General features: G+C 37.7%; 1 protein-coding gene across 1 annotated transcript in view; it reads left to right on the top strand.

The window, feature by feature from the left end:
* The window catches only part of CFAP54 (cilia and flagella associated protein 54), a 309,373-nt gene that overhangs the window by 149,867 nt on the left and 142,187 nt on the right, over nt 1-17,319 (top strand). The window contains exons 33-36 of the mRNA XM_046012575.1: nt 8,625-8,855; nt 10,855-10,997; nt 13,466-13,647; nt 15,437-15,664. Coding sequence (XP_045868531.1) covers nt 8,625-8,855; nt 10,855-10,997; nt 13,466-13,647; nt 15,437-15,664 — 784 coding nt within the window. The remainder of the gene's footprint in view (nt 1-8,624; nt 8,856-10,854; nt 10,998-13,465; nt 13,648-15,436; nt 15,665-17,319) is intronic.

Raw genomic sequence — 17,319 nt, 5'->3', positions numbered from 1 at the left:
CCCTGTCCTGGCCCTGGAAACAGTTGATTCCTTTTAGTGAAAGTGGTATTTAGAATCTAAGTTCTGGAGACTACTGAGGTTTCTTTGTTTCTAGGTCCTTTCAACAGATGATACTAGGAAATATCTATGTCCATCTAAATAGATCTATGTATCTATTTAAAATCGTAAGGTCATACAGATACGTCCATTTTCAGTTCCATACCACAAGATATTTTCCAATGTTTTCTCTTTCTCTAATTGTAATTTTTTATAATTGTAAGAATCCTGTTTCCATTAAGGTCAATATATTAACTTATTTGTTCAAGCTAGAATATACAGATGATAATGTCTGGATTCCTTAATATTTTCCCAATTCATGTTTCTATCTTCTTCTTCTTATGGTTCCGTATCACTGAGCATCTATTTATGTTGACTGTCCCTCCTGAGTTTCCTCTCTGGCTGCTGGGTCTGCTCACATCTGTGGCTCATAGAGACAGAGCTTCTCATGGAGTACCCTACACAATAGGAACTACTCAGGTGGTAAAAGAATCAGCATTCTCTACCCTCTGGGCTGGCTATTGCTCCCTTCCAGACCCCCTGGATTCTGTTACTATCTTGACAAGATACGTAGAAGAAGGCTCTCCTCTGTCCCTGCTCTCCCTGGACTCTCACCTTCAGTGAGGAAAGATGTGGCTAGTCCTGTCAAACTCTCCTGAACCTTTTGGGGATACTTGACCTTCCATCCACCTTCCTTTCCTTTTCGTGTGTGTGTGTGTGTGTGTGTGTGTGTGTGTGTGTGTTTTGTCAGATTTAGACATATTATCTATTAAAGTGAGCAAGATACTCTCACTTACCAACTGAGATTCTCTTTCCTTTCTCCAATATAAATCATACAGAATGGTGCTAACCAATGAGACAGTAGCAATGTCGACATTAAAAAAAAGGAGAGAGGTACTTTGAAGAAATTATATCACGCCATGTAAACAATTATGCAACTATAAAAATAGCTGGATGACTTTGAGATTTTGATAGGAATAATTTTAAACAAATTGAATATATGCTGCACTTAAGATACAAACTATAGCTAAATTTTAAAATACTAGTTTTTTTCAGAGCATATTGAATATGGATTTTTAAAAATTATTGTATTATTAGCCTCAGGGGTATAGGTCTGTGAATCGCCAGGTTTATACACTTCACAGCACTCACCATAGCAAATACCCTCCAGAATGTCCATAACCCCACCACCCTCTCCCTACCCCCCTCCCCATGACAACCCTCAGTTTGTTTTGTGAGATTAAGAGTCTCTTATGGTTTGTCTCCCTCCCGATCCCATCTTGTTTCATTTATTCTTTTCCTACCCTCCAAACCCCACATGCTGCCTCTCAACTTCGTCATATCAGGGAGATCATATGATAGTTGTCTTTCTCCAATTGACTTATTTCGTTAAGCACAATACCCACAAGTTCCATCCATGTTGTCGCAAATGGCAAGATTTCATTTCTTTTGATGGCTGCATAGTATTCCATTGTATATATATGCCACATCTTCTTTATCTGTTCATCTGTTGATGGACATCTAGGTTCTTTCCATAGTTTGGCTATTGTGGACATTGCTGCTATAAACATTTGGGTGGACATGCCCCTTCGGATCACTATGTTTGCATCTTTAGAGTAAATACCCAGTAGTGCAATTGCTGGGTCATAGGGTAGCTCTGTTTTTAACTTTTTGAGGAACCTCCATGATGTTTTCCAGGGTGGTTGCACCAGCTTGTATTTCCATCAACAGTGTAGGAGGGTTCCCCTTTCTCTGCATCCTTGCCCGCATCTGTCATTTCCTGACTTGTTAATTTTAGCCATTATGACTGGTGTAAGGTGGTATCTCACTGTGGTTTTGATTTGTATTTCCCTGATGGTGAGTGATGTGGAGGATTCATGTGTCTGTTGGCCATCTGGATGTCTTCTTTGCAGAAATGTCTGTCCATGTCTTTTGCCCATTTCTTTTTTTTCTTTTTTTTTTTTTTTAGATTTTATTTATTTGACAGAGAGAAATCACAAGAGAGGCAGGCAGAGAGAGAGGAAGGAAAGCAGGCTCTCCGCTGAACAGAGAGCCCGATGCGGGACTCGATCCCAGGATCCTGAGATCATGACCTGAGCCGAAGGCAGCGGCTTAACCCACTGAGCCACCAAGGCGCCCCTTTTGCCCATTTCTTGATTGGATTATTTGTTCTTTGGATGTTGAGTTTTATAAGATCTTTATAGATTTTGGATACTAGCCCTTTATCTGATATGTTGTTTGCAAATATCTTCTCCCATTCTGTCAGTTGTCTTTTGGTTTTGTTGACTGTTTCCTTTGCAGTGCAAAAGCTTTTGATCTTGATGAAGTCCCAGTAGTTCATTTTTGGCCTTGCTTCCCTTGCCATGGACGATGTTTCTAGGAAGAAGTTGCTGTGGCTGAGGTTGAAGAGATTGCTACCCGTGTTGTCCTCAAGGATTTTGATGGATTCCTGTCTCATACTGAGGTCTTTCATCCATTTTGAGTCTATTTTTGTGTGTGGTGTAAGGAAATGGTCCAGTTTCATTCTTTTGCACGTGGCTGTCTAATGTTCCCAACACCATTTGTTCAAGGACTGTCTTGTTTCCACTGAACATTCTTTCCTGCTTTGTCAAAGATTAGTTGATCATAGAGTTGAGGGTCTATTTCTGGGCTCTCTATTCTGTTCCATTGATCTAGGTGTCTGTTTTTGTGCCAGTACCATACTGTCTTGATGATGACAGCTTTGTAATAGAGCTTGAAGTCTGGAATTGTGATACCACTAACTTTGGCTTTCTTTTTCAATATTCCTCTGGCTATTCAAGGTCTTTTCTGGTTCTATATAAATTTTAGGATTATTTGTTCCATTTATTTGAAAAAATGGATGGGATTTTGATAGGGATTGCATTAAATGTGTAGACTGCTTTATGTAGCATAGACATTTTCACAATATTTATTCTTCTAATCCATGAGCGTGGAACATTTTTCCATTTCTTTGTGCCTTCCTCAATTTCTTTCATGAGTGCTTTATAGTTTTCTGAGTATAGATTCTTTACGTCTTTGGTTAGGTTTATGCCTAGGTATCTTATGGATTGGGGTGCAGTTATAAATGTGATTGACTCCTTAATTACTCTTTCTTCTGTCTTGTTGTTGGTGTAAAGGAATGCAACTGATTTCTGTGCATTGATTTTATATCCTGACACTTTACTGAATTCCTGTACAAGTTCTAGCAGTTTTGGAGTGGAGTATTTTGGGTTTTCCACACATAGTATTATATCATCTGCAAAGAGTGATAGTTTGACTTCTTCTTTGCTGATTTGGATGCCTTTAATTTCTTTTTGTTGTCTGATTGCTGAGGCTAGGACTTCTAGTACTATGTTGAATAGCAGTGGTGATAATGGACATCCTTGCTGTGTTCCTGATCTTAGCAGAAAAGCTCTCAGTCTTTCTCCATTGAGAATGATATTTGCAGTGGGTTTTTCATAGATGGCTTTGATGATATTGAGGTATGTATCCTCTACCCCTACACTTTGCAAAGTTTTGATCAGGGAAGGAAGCTGTACTTTGTCAATGCTTTTTCAGCATCTATTAAGAGAGAGTATCATATGGTTCTTGTTCTTTCTTTTATTAATATATTGTATCACATTGATTGATTTGTGGATGTTTAACCAAACTTGCAGCTCTGGAGTAAATCCCACTTGGTCATGGTGAATAATCCTTTTAATGTACTGTTGGGTCCTATTGGCTGGTATTTTGGTGAGAATATTTGCATCTGTGTTCATCAAGGATATTGGTCTATAATTCTCCTTTTTGATGGAGTCTTTGTCTGGTTTTGGGATCAAGGTAGTGCTTGCTTCGGCAGCACATATACTAAAAATGTGGTCAAGGTAATGCTGGCTTTGTAAAATGAACTTGGAAGTTCTCCTTCCATTTCTATTTTTTAGAACAGTTTCAGAAGAATAGGTATTAATTCTTCTTTAATTAAATGTTTGGTAGAATTCCTCTGGGAAGCCATCTGGCCCTGGGCTCTTGTTTGTTGGGAGATATTTTGATGACTGCTTCAATCTCCTTACTGGTTATGGGTCTGTGCAGTTTTCTATTTCTTCCTGGTTCCATTTTGGTAATTTATATGTCTCTAGAAATGCATCCATTGTTCCCAGATTGTCAAATTTGCTGGTGTATAGTTGCTCATAATATGTTCTTATGATGATTTGATTTCTTTGGTGTTGGTTGTGATCTCTCTTCTTTCATTCATGATTTTATTAATTTGGGTCCTTTCTCTTTTCTTTTTTATAAGTCTGGCCAGGGGTTTATCAATGTTATTAATTCTTTCAAAGAACCAGCTCCTAGTTTCGTTGATTTGTTCTACTCTTCTTTTGGTTTCTATTTTACTGATTTCTGCTCTGATCTTTTTTTCTTTTATTTTCCTCCTGGGTTTAGGCTTTCTTTGCTGTTCTTTCTCTAGCTCCTTTAGGTGTAGGGTTAGGTTGTGTATTTGAGACCTTTCTTGTTTCCTAAGAAAGGCTTGTACTGCTATGTATTTTCCTCTCAGGACTGCCTTTGATGTGTCCCACAGGTTTTGAACAGTTGTGTTTTCATTATCATTTGTCTCCATGAATTTTTTCAATTCTTCTTTAATTTTCTGGTTGACCCATTCATTCTTTAGTAGGTTGCTCTTTAGCCTCCATGTATTTGAGTTCTTTCCACCTTTCCTCTGGTGATTGAGTTTAGTTTCAGAGCATTGTGGTCTGAAAATATGCAGGGAGTGATCCCAATCTTTTGGTACCGGTTGAGACCTGATTTGTGACCCAGGATGTGATCTATTCTGGAGAAGGTTCCATGTGCACTAGAGAAGAATGTTTGTTCTGTTGCTTTGGGATGGAATGTTCTGAATATATCTGTGATGTCCATCTGGTCCAGTGTGTCATTTAAGGCCTTTATTTCCTTGTTGCTCTTTTGCTTGGATGATCTGTCCATTTCAGTGAGGGGGTCTTAAAGTTCCCTACTATTATTGTATTATTGTCGATGTGTTTCTTTGATTTTGTTATTAATTGGTTTATATAGTTGGCTGCTCCCATGTTAGGGGCATAGATATTTAAAATTGTTAGATTTTCTTGTTGGACAGACCCTTTGAGTATGCTATAGTGTCCTTCCTCATCTCTTATTATACTCTTGGATTAAAATCTAATTGATCTGATATAAGGATTGCCACCCCAACTTTCTTCTGATGCCCATTAGCATGGTACATTGTTTTCCACCCCCTCACTTTAAATCTGGAGGTGTCTTCGTGTCTAAAATGAGTTTCTTGTAGGCAACATATAGATGGGTTTTGTTTTTTTATTCATTCTGATATCTTGTGTCTTTTGATTGGGGCTTTTAGGCCATTAACATTCAGGGTAACTATTGAGAGATATGAATTTAGTGCCATTGTATTGCCTGACTGTTACTGTGTATTGTCTCTGTACCTTTCTGATCTACTACTTTTAGGCTCTCTCTTTCCTTAGAGGACCCCTTTCAATATATCCTGTAGAGGTGGTTTGGTGTTTACAAATTCTTTTAGTGTTTGTTTGTCCTGGAAGCTTTTTATCTCTCCTACTATTTTCAATGATAGCCTAGCTGGATATAGTATTCTTGACTGCATGTTTTTCTCGTCTAGTGCTCTGAATATATCATGCCAGTTCTTTCTGGTCTGCCAGGTCTCTGTGGATAAGTCTGTTGCCAATCTAATATTTTTACCATTGTATATTACAGACTTCTTGTCCTGGGCTGCTTTCAGGACTTGTTAATCTTACTATTAGATGACAGGGTGTGGACCTATTCTTATTGATTTTGGCGTGGGTTCTTTCTCCTCCTGGATTTTGATGCTTGTTCCCTTTGCCATATTAGGGAAATTCTCTATAATAATTCCCTCCAATATACCTTCTTCTCCCCTTTCTCTTTCTGTTCCTTCTGGAATCCCAATTATTCTAATGTTGTTTCATCTTATGGTATCACTTATCTCTCTAATTCTCTCCTCATGGTCTAGTAGTTGTTTGTTTCTCTTTTGCTTAGCTTCTTTATTCTCTGTCATTTGGTCTTCTGTATCACTAATTCTCTCTTCTGCCTCATTTATCCAAGCAATAAGAGCCTCCATTTTTTATTGCAGGTCATTAATAGCTTTTTTGATTTCAACTTGGTTAAACTTTAGTTCTTTTATTTCTCCAGAAAGTGTTTCTCTAATATCTTCCATGCCTTTTTCGAGTCCAGCTAGTACCTTGAGAATCGTTGTTCTGAACTCTAGATCTGAGTTACAGATCTAGACATTACCAGTGTCTGTATTGATTAGGTCCCTGGCCTGCGGTACTACTTCTTGTTCTTTTTTTTTTTTTTTTTTGTGGTGAGTGTTCCTGCCTTGTCATTTTATCCAGATAAGAATATATGAAGGAGCAAATAAAATACTAAAAGGGTGACAAAGACCCCAGGAAAATGTGCTTTAATTAAATCAGAAGAGACCCCAAGTCATGGGGGGAAGAAAGGGAGTAAAAAGAACTTCAGAGAAAAAAACATTTTTAAAAAGTATAAAAAGAATATATATTATATAGTAGACTGGTGAATAGAACAGGGTCACCCACTTAATTTGGGGACTATTTTGGTCTCTTAGAAGAAACTACCTCCCCTAATTTTAAAGAATGAAAAACATATAAGGGTGAACACGATGAAGGGATGGAATATGACCATAAAGATGAATTTTTTTTTTTTAATTTCTAAAAAAGGAGTTGATAAGTTGGTTGGGAGAATCAAGAAAAAGAAAGTGGAGAGAATTTGCTCAGCCTGGAGACTAGAACAATGCCCTTTGCTAGATTTAGGGTATATTTTGATCTATTAGAAGTTGTATCCCAATTTTTTTTTAGAAGAATAAACCCTATGTGTATACAAAAAATAAAGTTAGATACAATGAAGGATAAAATATGACTATAATAATGAAGTTTCAAAAAAGATTTTTTTTGAAAGGTATTATTAAGATTACCTGGTTAAAAAACATTAAAAGAAGAAAGGGTAAAAGTAAAAAAAAAATTAGCAGAAGAAAAAAATAAAATAAAAAAAAATTAATTAACTTTGCAACGCTAAAGAATCATGGGGAGAAAGCCATGAATTCCATGCTTTGCTTTCTCCTCCTCTGGAATTCTGCTATTCTCCTTGGTAAATGAACTTGGTCATGGCTGGATTTCTTGATGATCTTCTTGGGGAGGGGCCTGTTGTAGTGATTCTCAAGTGTCTTTGCCCAAGGTGGAATTGCACCGCACTTACCAGGGGCCGAGCTAAGTTATCTGCTCGCATTCGCTTTTGGGAGCTTTTGTTCCCTGAACACTTTCCATAGAGTTCCGGAGGATGGGAATGAAAATGGTGGCCTCCCAATCTCCGGCCTGGAGGAGCTGAGAGTTCGAGGCCCCACTCCTCAGTGCACCCTCAGAGAAAATTGCTCAATCACTCCTCTCTCCCTGGTCTCCAGCTGCGCTCCGAGCTCACCCAGCCTGTGACCAAGCATCTCTGTCTCTGGAACACAGCCCCGCCTGGAGTCTCCAAACCCCACAGATCCCTGTGCTCTTACAAGGGGGTGTCCCCAGATCTTGTGGGGTGCCCACTCACAGAGCAGTGGCTTGTGCCACGGATTACAATTTAAGGTAACCCTGAGTTGAGAGCTCACTCCATGGCTCCGTCTCTGTAGCCGGCTTCCCTGCTCTAATACCTGTGAGCTCTGTGAGACTCAGACAGTCCCGATCCTTCGATGACTCTGTGGGACCTGAGACCATGCTGTCCCCACATGGGCTTCACCCTGGTTTAGCCTCTGGAGCGATGTCCCTCAGTGGAGCAGATTTTTAAAAGTTCTGAATTTGTGCTCTGTTGCTCCACTTCTTGCCGGGAGCCAACCCCTCCCCCCGCGGTCTATCTTCCCCTCGCTTTGGATTCATTTCTCCGCCAGTCCTACCTTTCAGAAAGTGGTAGATTTTCTGTTTCTGGAGTTGCTGCTCTTTTTCTCTTCGATCTCCTGTTGGATTTTTAGGTGTTCAGAATGGTTTGATAAGGTATCTAGCTGATCTCCTGCTACCTGATGTCACTTCAGCCTGCTACTTCTCCACCATCTTGCCTCCTCCCCTGAATATGGATTTATGCAGTCATTTCATTTATAGTTGATTGATATTTTATTTCTGCTCTAGTCTAACTAATGTTGGAAAAACTTTGCTCCATTGCTTTTTTTCCTTAAGGAACAATACAGAGAAATGATTTTCTTGTTTAATATTGAAGTAAGGGGATGAATGTAAACATTATGTTATAATTCCATTATCTGATCTCAGTGGCCTTTTGGTTATGGAAAAGAAAAGCTGTCTGGTTGGAGCTTAGGACATTATAGAGAATGGAAGGCAATATATAGTGTCTTTGTCCTTACTATTTATCTTCATGGCTTCTCTACTGCCCTATTTCACATTCTTAGTGCCAAGGAAATGATGAATAAGCCAGAAACATTTGCATAAGGGCAGTCAAGTGACTTCTTGGTGTATTTTATACAAATTGGAATCATTGTTATCAAATATCTGTAAGCTTATGTAATTTCAAAACTTGTTTCTCTTTGGCAGAAATAAGAGAACTGATGTTAGAAAACTTGCTTATCGATTCCTGGTGGATAACTTGAATCCTATAATATTAAATTTTGTGAAAAGGAAGAGGTTCCATCAAATATTTCTTGAGGAGATGCCCTGGAGAGCTCAGATGAACCTGTATCTGGCAAGTGCACACTTCAACCTGCTTTTAACGAAGCTGGGGGAGCGTACAAAGATGAAATTTGGCCCTTCACATCCAGTGGTCAGGTATAGAATATTATCAGTGAATGATACTTTTTTAGCATGAGCATGGATTTAGTTTCTGTTCAGGGCTTCAAAGTGGATAATAACTTAAAAAGGTTTACAGAGTGCTTCTTTCTTTACTGATCATTGAGATATTACTTAATTTCTTGTCTAAGAATCTTCCCCAAACAGGTGCTGGATATAAGCACTAAGGAAGTACTAATCTGCATGTATCTTGAATATGTTTGTTAGTATAGCTTTCTGTGAAGGAGATAGTGTCATTTCAAGAGAAATTTAATATTAATTGTGTATTAACTATAGTTATTAAGTATTAGACAAAGTTGTTTCATTTTGAGGTATATTTTAAGCCTGTATAAACATAAATTGTATTTTCTCATACAATGTACACTTTGTATCATTAATTCAGAAGACACTGTTGAGCTCTTGAGTGTCCTTGGCTAAAGTGTTATGGGAGAAAAAATAGAAAATAAATACATAATGTGAACTACTATGTAATCATTAAAAAGGCGAGCAAAGTTTTCATAAAGAAAAAAATACAACTGAGCTCCTGTTAGATACAAGTTCCTGAGGTAGACAAAATGAGCATGAAAAAATGAGCAGAACATACAAGATAGAGTCGCACAGGGTGGATCACAGGTGTTAATGAACAACTGTAAATAATGGTATAAGGTGAAGTATACACAAAGTCTTCTTTGTTCGTGGGGAAAAGGCTTTTCTCCGACTGAAACTCAGAGGAAAGATTTCATGGGGAAGGGCCACTTGGCCTGGTTCTTGATAAATAGGCAAAATTTAGAAATGTGCAGATAGGGAAAGAGGTATTCTAGGTGGTTGGAAGCACATGAGTTAGAGCCCAGGTAGGAAACACAAGATGAGAACCTGAAATGGTCTGACCAGAATCTAGGGTAAATGAAAATGAATAGTGTGAAATAATTAAAAAAAAAAAAAAGATCCATAGCAGATCATGGAGGGTCTTAACTACTAAATCTGAACTTTAATTTATATACTGTGGTGGATTATTAAGGGTTTTTGAGCAGGGCAATGAAAAAAATTTCTCTGACAGCAACGTATCAAATGGATTGGAGGAAGAGAGACTGTAACAGGGTTACAAATTAAGACGGTATTTATTTCAGTAATCCAGTGATAAAATATGCAGGTGAAATCCGTGGTAAACTTGGTATGAGTTTCTGTTTTCATTAGAATTTTGGTTAAATCATTACCAGATCAAACCTTCATTCAAATGTCTCCAGATAGTTCCCTTTCCTATGCAGGCTAGACCAGATTTGCATTTAAGAAGTAGTTAGATTGCCTGACCAACAGGGAACGCTTTTGGCAAAGTAACCCATTCATGAAGCCATGAAAGGAGAATGATTCAGATCAGATGGGCTTCCTAACTTTCCTCTGAACACTGAGAAGAATTCTCTGAAATTTCAATCATACATGACCATTCAGACATGATTACTTCATAGCACAGCAATTAGACAATGACCAAATTTGTATCAGGGTAACTTGGTGCTAAATTCAATTTTACTAAAACCATTAAAACATACTCAATATTTATGGATGCATATATTTTTGTATTTGTTTATTTTTGGTAGAGGATTATTGATTGCTTAGACCTTAATTTATAAAAGATGTAACATTGATTGTGGACACATTGCTTTATATAGTAAGTATCTTCATTGAATTGTGTTTTAATCATGTTAAATTGACATAAATTATTGTTTCAGAGCCATTAGAATGAATATAGATCATCATTCCCATTTTTGAAGGCCCTTTCAGGGTAATAGATATTGATGTTAAAATTCCTAAGAGCAAAGTTACATTGTATAATTTTAAAATTTAATGGGAAATTGTTTGGCCTTGGTTAAGTGTAAGAATATGTTATGATCCAAAATTTGGAAGCTCTAACTCACAAATAATTTAAAAATTAAAGTAGATTGTATTTGACAGATTCAATTCAATTTTATTTATATATTTTTTAATGATATTTTCCTCCTGGCAGTTTCCGATCATGTGATCCTAATATGTTCTCACTATATAATTCAGGAACAGTGTTACCAACAATGAAACTGACTCTAGAAAACTATAAAGTGATACTTGATTTCCTTCATACAGCTAGAAAAAGAAAGGCCAACTTACCATCAGGTAAAAGAAAAAAATTATGATGTATACTATCAAATTGCTTCTATATTTTTTTCACTGATACAACACACACATGAACAGACGCACACACACACTCCACAGTCATACAGAGGTACACATATCATTTTCCAATGACCCAGGAATTTAATTGAGTTGTGGTATTTTGTAGGATAATCTTATTTTCTCAGTTTTTAAGAATTTTCTGTATTTTTATGGTGTTGGGTCCCCAATGTTGGGTCCCCCAATAATGGGTCCATGGTCAAAGGAGCAAGACTGATACAAAGCGAAGGTCAAGCAAAGCTTTATTTCGCGCCAAGCATCAGGGATCAGACCCACCGCCAAACAGACCGGTTGGGGCCGCCCCTTACAGAGAGGACGATGACTGCCTGCTTTCCAGACTAACTTTTATAGAGCAAAGGCCATGTGGTTGGGCCTGGCCATACATAGGTGGCTAATTGAATTACAGTTCACCCCATAGTAGCTATGGAAACTAGCCTACACCTTGGTAGCTAGGAGACAGTATGGGCCCCCACTGATTGAATGTCTCCACCTGACCTGACCCACCCTTGTATTTGGGCTGTTACCTGGGACTGGTTTCCCAGAAATAAGTTCCCCTGGGCGGGGGCAGGGTCAGTTTAAGTTTTACTGCATAAACAACAAAATGGCTGTTCAACTGAGGTGGGGCTGCTCTGGTTAAATAGGCCCTTACAATGGTATGTATTTGGAAATATATATGTTGTATTCTAACCTAAACCAGTGGCTAACCTACATCATTTGGCTGTTCACCAAATATAATGTATGTATGTATGTATGTATGTATGTATGTATGTATGTATGTATTTTTAGAAAGGGAGAAAGTGGTGGGGAGGGTCAGAGGGAGAGGAAGAGAGAATCTTTTTTTTTTTTTTTTTTTAAGATTTTATTTATACAGAGATCACAAGTAGGCAGAGAGGCAGGCAGAGAGAGAGAGAGGAGGAAGCAGGCTCCCTGCTAGGCAGAGAGCCCGACGTGGGGCTCGATCCCAGGACCCTGAGATCATGACCTGAGCCAAAGGCAGAGGCTCTAACCCACTGAGAGAATCTTAAGCAGGCTCCATGCTGGGCTCAATCTCAAAACCCTGAGATCATGACTTGGACCGAAATCAAGAGTCAGACACTTAACCAACTAAGCCACCCAGGCACCCCTAATGTTCTTTTAAAAATATTGGTAGCCTCCTGTTGTCAAGATAGGTGAAGACTTGATATCAGGGGTTATATTTTAGCCGAAGTAAGTTTCAGAACAAATTCCACCGCACATACTGATGTAACTGGCATGGAAACAGTCCTATAGCTGTTTGATAGTACTGATTTTGTACTCAGGGGAGTCTACTCTTGCCTTAGGATCTCCAACTAGCACCTTCCATGAAAGCTTACTCCCAGGTGAATGCAATAATATTTGTTTGAATGGCAGGACCAGCCTGTATTCTTGTCATCTGCTCAGGTGACAGGAGGCTTGCTTTGGGAGGTGGAGAAATGCAAAAGAAAAGAGCTCTTGATCTGGGTGCCACAACTGATGACACTATTCTTAGCAATCGCCTATCTTGAATACCACTCATTTCACTAACAAAGATTTCTTTCTAATATCCTCATGCTATTACAAACCCTCTTATGTAGATTTTTAGTAACGGTATTTTAAGTGCTATATAACTTACTGCTGATAAGGATACTTCATTTGCTGGGTAATTGCCCCAGAGTGTTGATTTATATTTGAGGTACTTGATATGCTTTCTGGTTTCTTCTAGGGTGTAGATTAGATTTAACTGGTACCTTCATGTTATATATGAATATTGAAGTATTTGAAAGTAAATTCCCTTGACACAGAGTCCAAGTTTTATATGTAGATAGTAATATATAGCTTCTTAAGGGTTTTTTTTTTTTTTAAAACTACCTGCCTAAGACCTCCCATGAAATCACCAATAGAATACTGTGATATTGAGACTTATTAATTAATGCAAAGTTCTAAGAGAAGGTTTGTGGTAGGAGAAATCTGTGTTTTTATATCACACCAATAAGATAATGCATGGACATGTTTGCTGCACTTTCTAACCCCAGGAAATGCTACTCACCTAGTGTATATGTCCTGGGAATGGACTATTTAGGGAGAAATTAAGGAAATTAAGTGGGATTCTATGATTGGTCCCTTAGAAAACATGATATTCCTGCCATTGCATTGTTCCCTTGGCTGTTACCCTTGCCCAGAATGATGTTTTCCATAGTCTTTTTGCATAGCTAAACCATGTTCGCCCATTAAGACCTAATCTGAACGCCTCCTTCTCTAGAAACTTTTCTTGGTTCATTGTGTCCATGATAATCTCATCCTTCCTTCAAATTTATATAGCATTTCTTGTCTTAATTACTCATTTGATGCTTATCACCTATGTCTTCTGGAACTTTCTGCTTTCAATAATGTTACACCTTATTTTTGTACTGTAGATGCTGAAGAATTTTCCACATTTATTAATTCCAGAATGAGTGATGAAAATGTATCCAAGACACAAACAGTTTATGACTCAGACTCTCAGTCAGGTCTTAGTGCTAAAGAAAAGGATCGAGCCGCAAATTTGGGTATACTGGATCATTTCATGAAAATCTTCTTATATTGCAGGAGAGCAATGGTAAGGTGCTAAATTTTTAATTTTATTTTAATTTAATTTTAGCTAATTTGCTAAATTAATAGACATAAATCTCAGCCATTTGTTTGGGCATGTAAGATGTACTTATTTACTTACTATCTATAATTTTAGTTTCAACTTTGAAACTAAATTTGCTGGGTTTCACATCAGTCATTTTTGAGGTTTGCCTGCCATTAGTGCTGAAGATTTACACCTTGTGAGGCTGTCAGGGAGAGGAGAAAGCTGCTTTAGTCATCACTCATCCATTGGTGCGGAGCTGAGGTGGCCTTTGTCCTTGTCTACACAACCTCTGTGAATATACAGATACTCCTTTGCAAATTTCTTGGCCATATTTGGGATGTGGCTTTCTATGATGGTGACACCAGTGGTCCTTTCTGGAGTCTTACTCCTACCCGGGGTACGATAGATCACTTTATTCCCTCTAACACAGGGAACACTCTTTCTGGGCAACAGAAAAATCCTTCTCCTAGCTCCTGACCCCTTGCTTCTACAAGCCAATTTTGTCTTCTCTCAAATGCTTTTCTCTCCTTTTTTTCTTAAATATTATATGATACATTATTAAACTTAGAATTCGAATCTTTAGCTACAAAGGAATTAGTTTCCTTTTTCTCATTGCAGGGATGGCACATACTTCAAACCTCTCAAGAGCTGAGAGGAAATCTATCCTTTCTAGAACACTTTCATTCCATTTTCTCTGTGGAGAAGGTGATTTCTTAAAAAATGTGAAGCAAACCCACATCATCACCCTTGACCATGGGCACTGCATCCTATCCTTCCACCAGCTTCAGGGCCCTGGAAGGTCTGGGTCTTGCTCACTCCTTGGAACTCAATTCATCTTGCTCTCATTCAGTCCACTCTCCTCTGTGTGATCTTGAGAGCACAGAGCTTGTTCCTTTCTCATCCCTCAAATTCATCCTCCATCCTTTGCAGTTGCTGCTCCCTCAGTTTCAAATGCTGTCCTCCCAGCACCCTCTCCCCTCCTTTCACATGACTTGTTCAACTCAACATTCAAATCTCTGATCATGTCACCTCCTCAGAGAGGCCTTTTTTCCTGATCACCCCCATCTAAAAGGGCATATCATCTCATGCTTGTCAGATTCTAACCCATTTCTGCTTTATTTTTCTTTACAATGCTTATTATTCCCTGGAACTACATTTTTAAAAAAATTTATTTATTTATTTGACAGACAGAGATCACAAGTAGGTGGAGAGGCAGGCAGGCAGAGAGAGAGAGGAGGAAGCAGGCTCCCCGCTGAGCAGAAAGCCCGATGTGGGGCTCCATCCCAGGATACTGAGATCATGACCTGAGCCAAAGGCAGAGGCTTAACCCACTGAGCCACCCAGGTGCCCCTGGAACTACATTTCTATTTGTCTACTTATCTAGTGTCAGTCTCCCCTAATAAACTGAATCAACATGAGGGCAGACATGGTTACCCTTGCTCACTGCCATATTCTCAGAACCTAGAACAATGGAAATGTTTTGAGTCAGACTGCTAGTGTGCAGATCTTAGCTAACCACTTAGTAGATCATGACCCTGTGCAAGTTAGCTCCATGCCTGTGTTTCCTTATCTGTAAAATAAGTAGAATGCTAGTGCATGATTATTTCATAGGAGCTATTGTTAGAATTAACTGAGATAATGATATAAATGACACACAATAAATGGTGTTAGTTATTTTTTATTGTAGACATAATTTTTGCAGAAAGATGAAGTTGTTCAGAGATCTCTAACTTTTGAAACTTTGTTTTTTTAAATGTTGTCTTTGTTTTAGGTTCTTGCTCATCGTGGTGGCTATTGGACTCTGCTTCAGAACTGCTGTCGGGCCCTTTGGAACTTTACTCAGGAGCTACAGATACTACTTAAACAAACAGTGGATATATATAAAACATTTCCTATTAGCCAGGATTGTTTCCTCTGTACCTGTGTTTTGCCGTTCTATTTGGGAGCAGAATTTCTTATTGACATGTTAATAGAACTACAAAATATCGATTCTATTAAGGTAAGGGCATTTGGGTAATTATTTTTACTTCATCCAATTAATAAGTACTTTTTACTATGCACATTGGGATAAATAGAAATTAATATTTTCGTTGACTTATTACTTAGTTTGTCTACATTTCATTTGCTTCATTATTAATATTTGGTTCACAATACACAGCTCACATTGATGTTAACTGTAAATATCTTAGCCTGAAAATCCAACTTTTTAAAGGAAATAATAACCTGTACTGAGCTCCAGCTTCTGTATAAACTAACTATAATGCATTTAATCCTCATAGCATTTTTTTTGACAGAGAAACAGACCCCAAGAGAGATCATATAGCTTGTCAGATGCTCTTTACCTCACTGCTTTATCTGTCCTTGTTCTATTATTTGCAATCTGGTCGTATTTGTGACCATTTAAAATCTACCACACTATGGTTTAAAACATGAAACTAAAATTGAAAAAGTGCAATCATGATGTAATCTAAACACATTGAAAATTAATAAGCACTAAACACATTAAGGCATGGAATTTATAACATTTCTAGATATAAAATAAGTGAAAACTGTAGCACAAAGAACAGAGTAATGTTTTTTATGCTTTATATAAAGTGGTACACTATTAACTCTAAGGGGAATGTGATAAGTTAAGGATACATTTAATCAGTAGAGTAATACAGCTAAAAAAAAAGAGATACAGCTGAAAAGCCATTGCAGTAAAGTAGAAACTAAATAGTGGTCAATGAATTAAAGAAGGCAGAAAAAAGGAAACAGGAACAGAAACATAAGGGCAAAACAGAAAGCAAATAGCAAATAATAAATCTACCCCAATCATATCAATTACTGTATTAAATATAAGTGGTTCAACCACCCTAATCAAAAGGCAGAGATTGTTGGATAAAAAGAAAGACATGTAATAGCTGACCATATGAGGAGTATTCTGAATATAGATTGAAAATAAATAGTGGAAAGAGATATACTAGGAATATAGTAAGCATAAAAATTTTTTTGTGACTTTATTAATATTAGATAAAATAAACTTTAAATCAGGGAGTATTTTGATAGATAAAGAGAGACATTGAGACAATGAAAAGAGGCTCAGTTAATCAGGAACAAATACTAATCATAAATGTGTATGCTCCTAACAAGAGATATTCAAAGTACACTCTGGACACCCAAAGCATGAAGAGCTTCCAGAATGGTGGGAACATTGATATGTTGGCTGGTTGTTGTGTCTGATTCCATGGAGAGAGGGCATGGAATCCCCTTATCCAGGACCCTTCCAGACTATGTACCTCTTTCATGTGGCTGTCCCTGTGTTGTATCCTTTATAATAAAACTGTGATCCTAAGTATAGTGTTTTAAGTGAATGCCAGCCAATTATTGAATCTGAGGGGGTTATGGAAACCCCTAAATTTATAGCTGTTCAGTCAGTAGTGCAGGTGACCTGAAACTAGTGGCTGACTTCTGAAATAAGGGCAGTCTTGTGGAAGAATAAGTCTTTAAACTCTTGGAGTCTGAATTTATTTCTGGATAAGTAGATAGTTCAAGTGCAGTATACATAATAAAGTAAGTCATGATAAAATTTAAGTAAGTCATAATAAGTCATAATAAAATTTAAAATACTGAAATCTTGAAGAGTATGTTTTCTGACCCCTACCTTATGAATAG

Source organism: Meles meles, chromosome 7 (assembly GCF_922984935.1).
Source record: "Meles meles chromosome 7, mMelMel3.1 paternal haplotype, whole genome shotgun sequence".
NCBI lineage: Eukaryota > Metazoa > Chordata > Mammalia > Carnivora > Mustelidae > Meles > Meles meles.
Note: the sequence above shows the minus strand (reverse complement) of the source record. Positions and strands in the feature narration are given on the sequence as shown.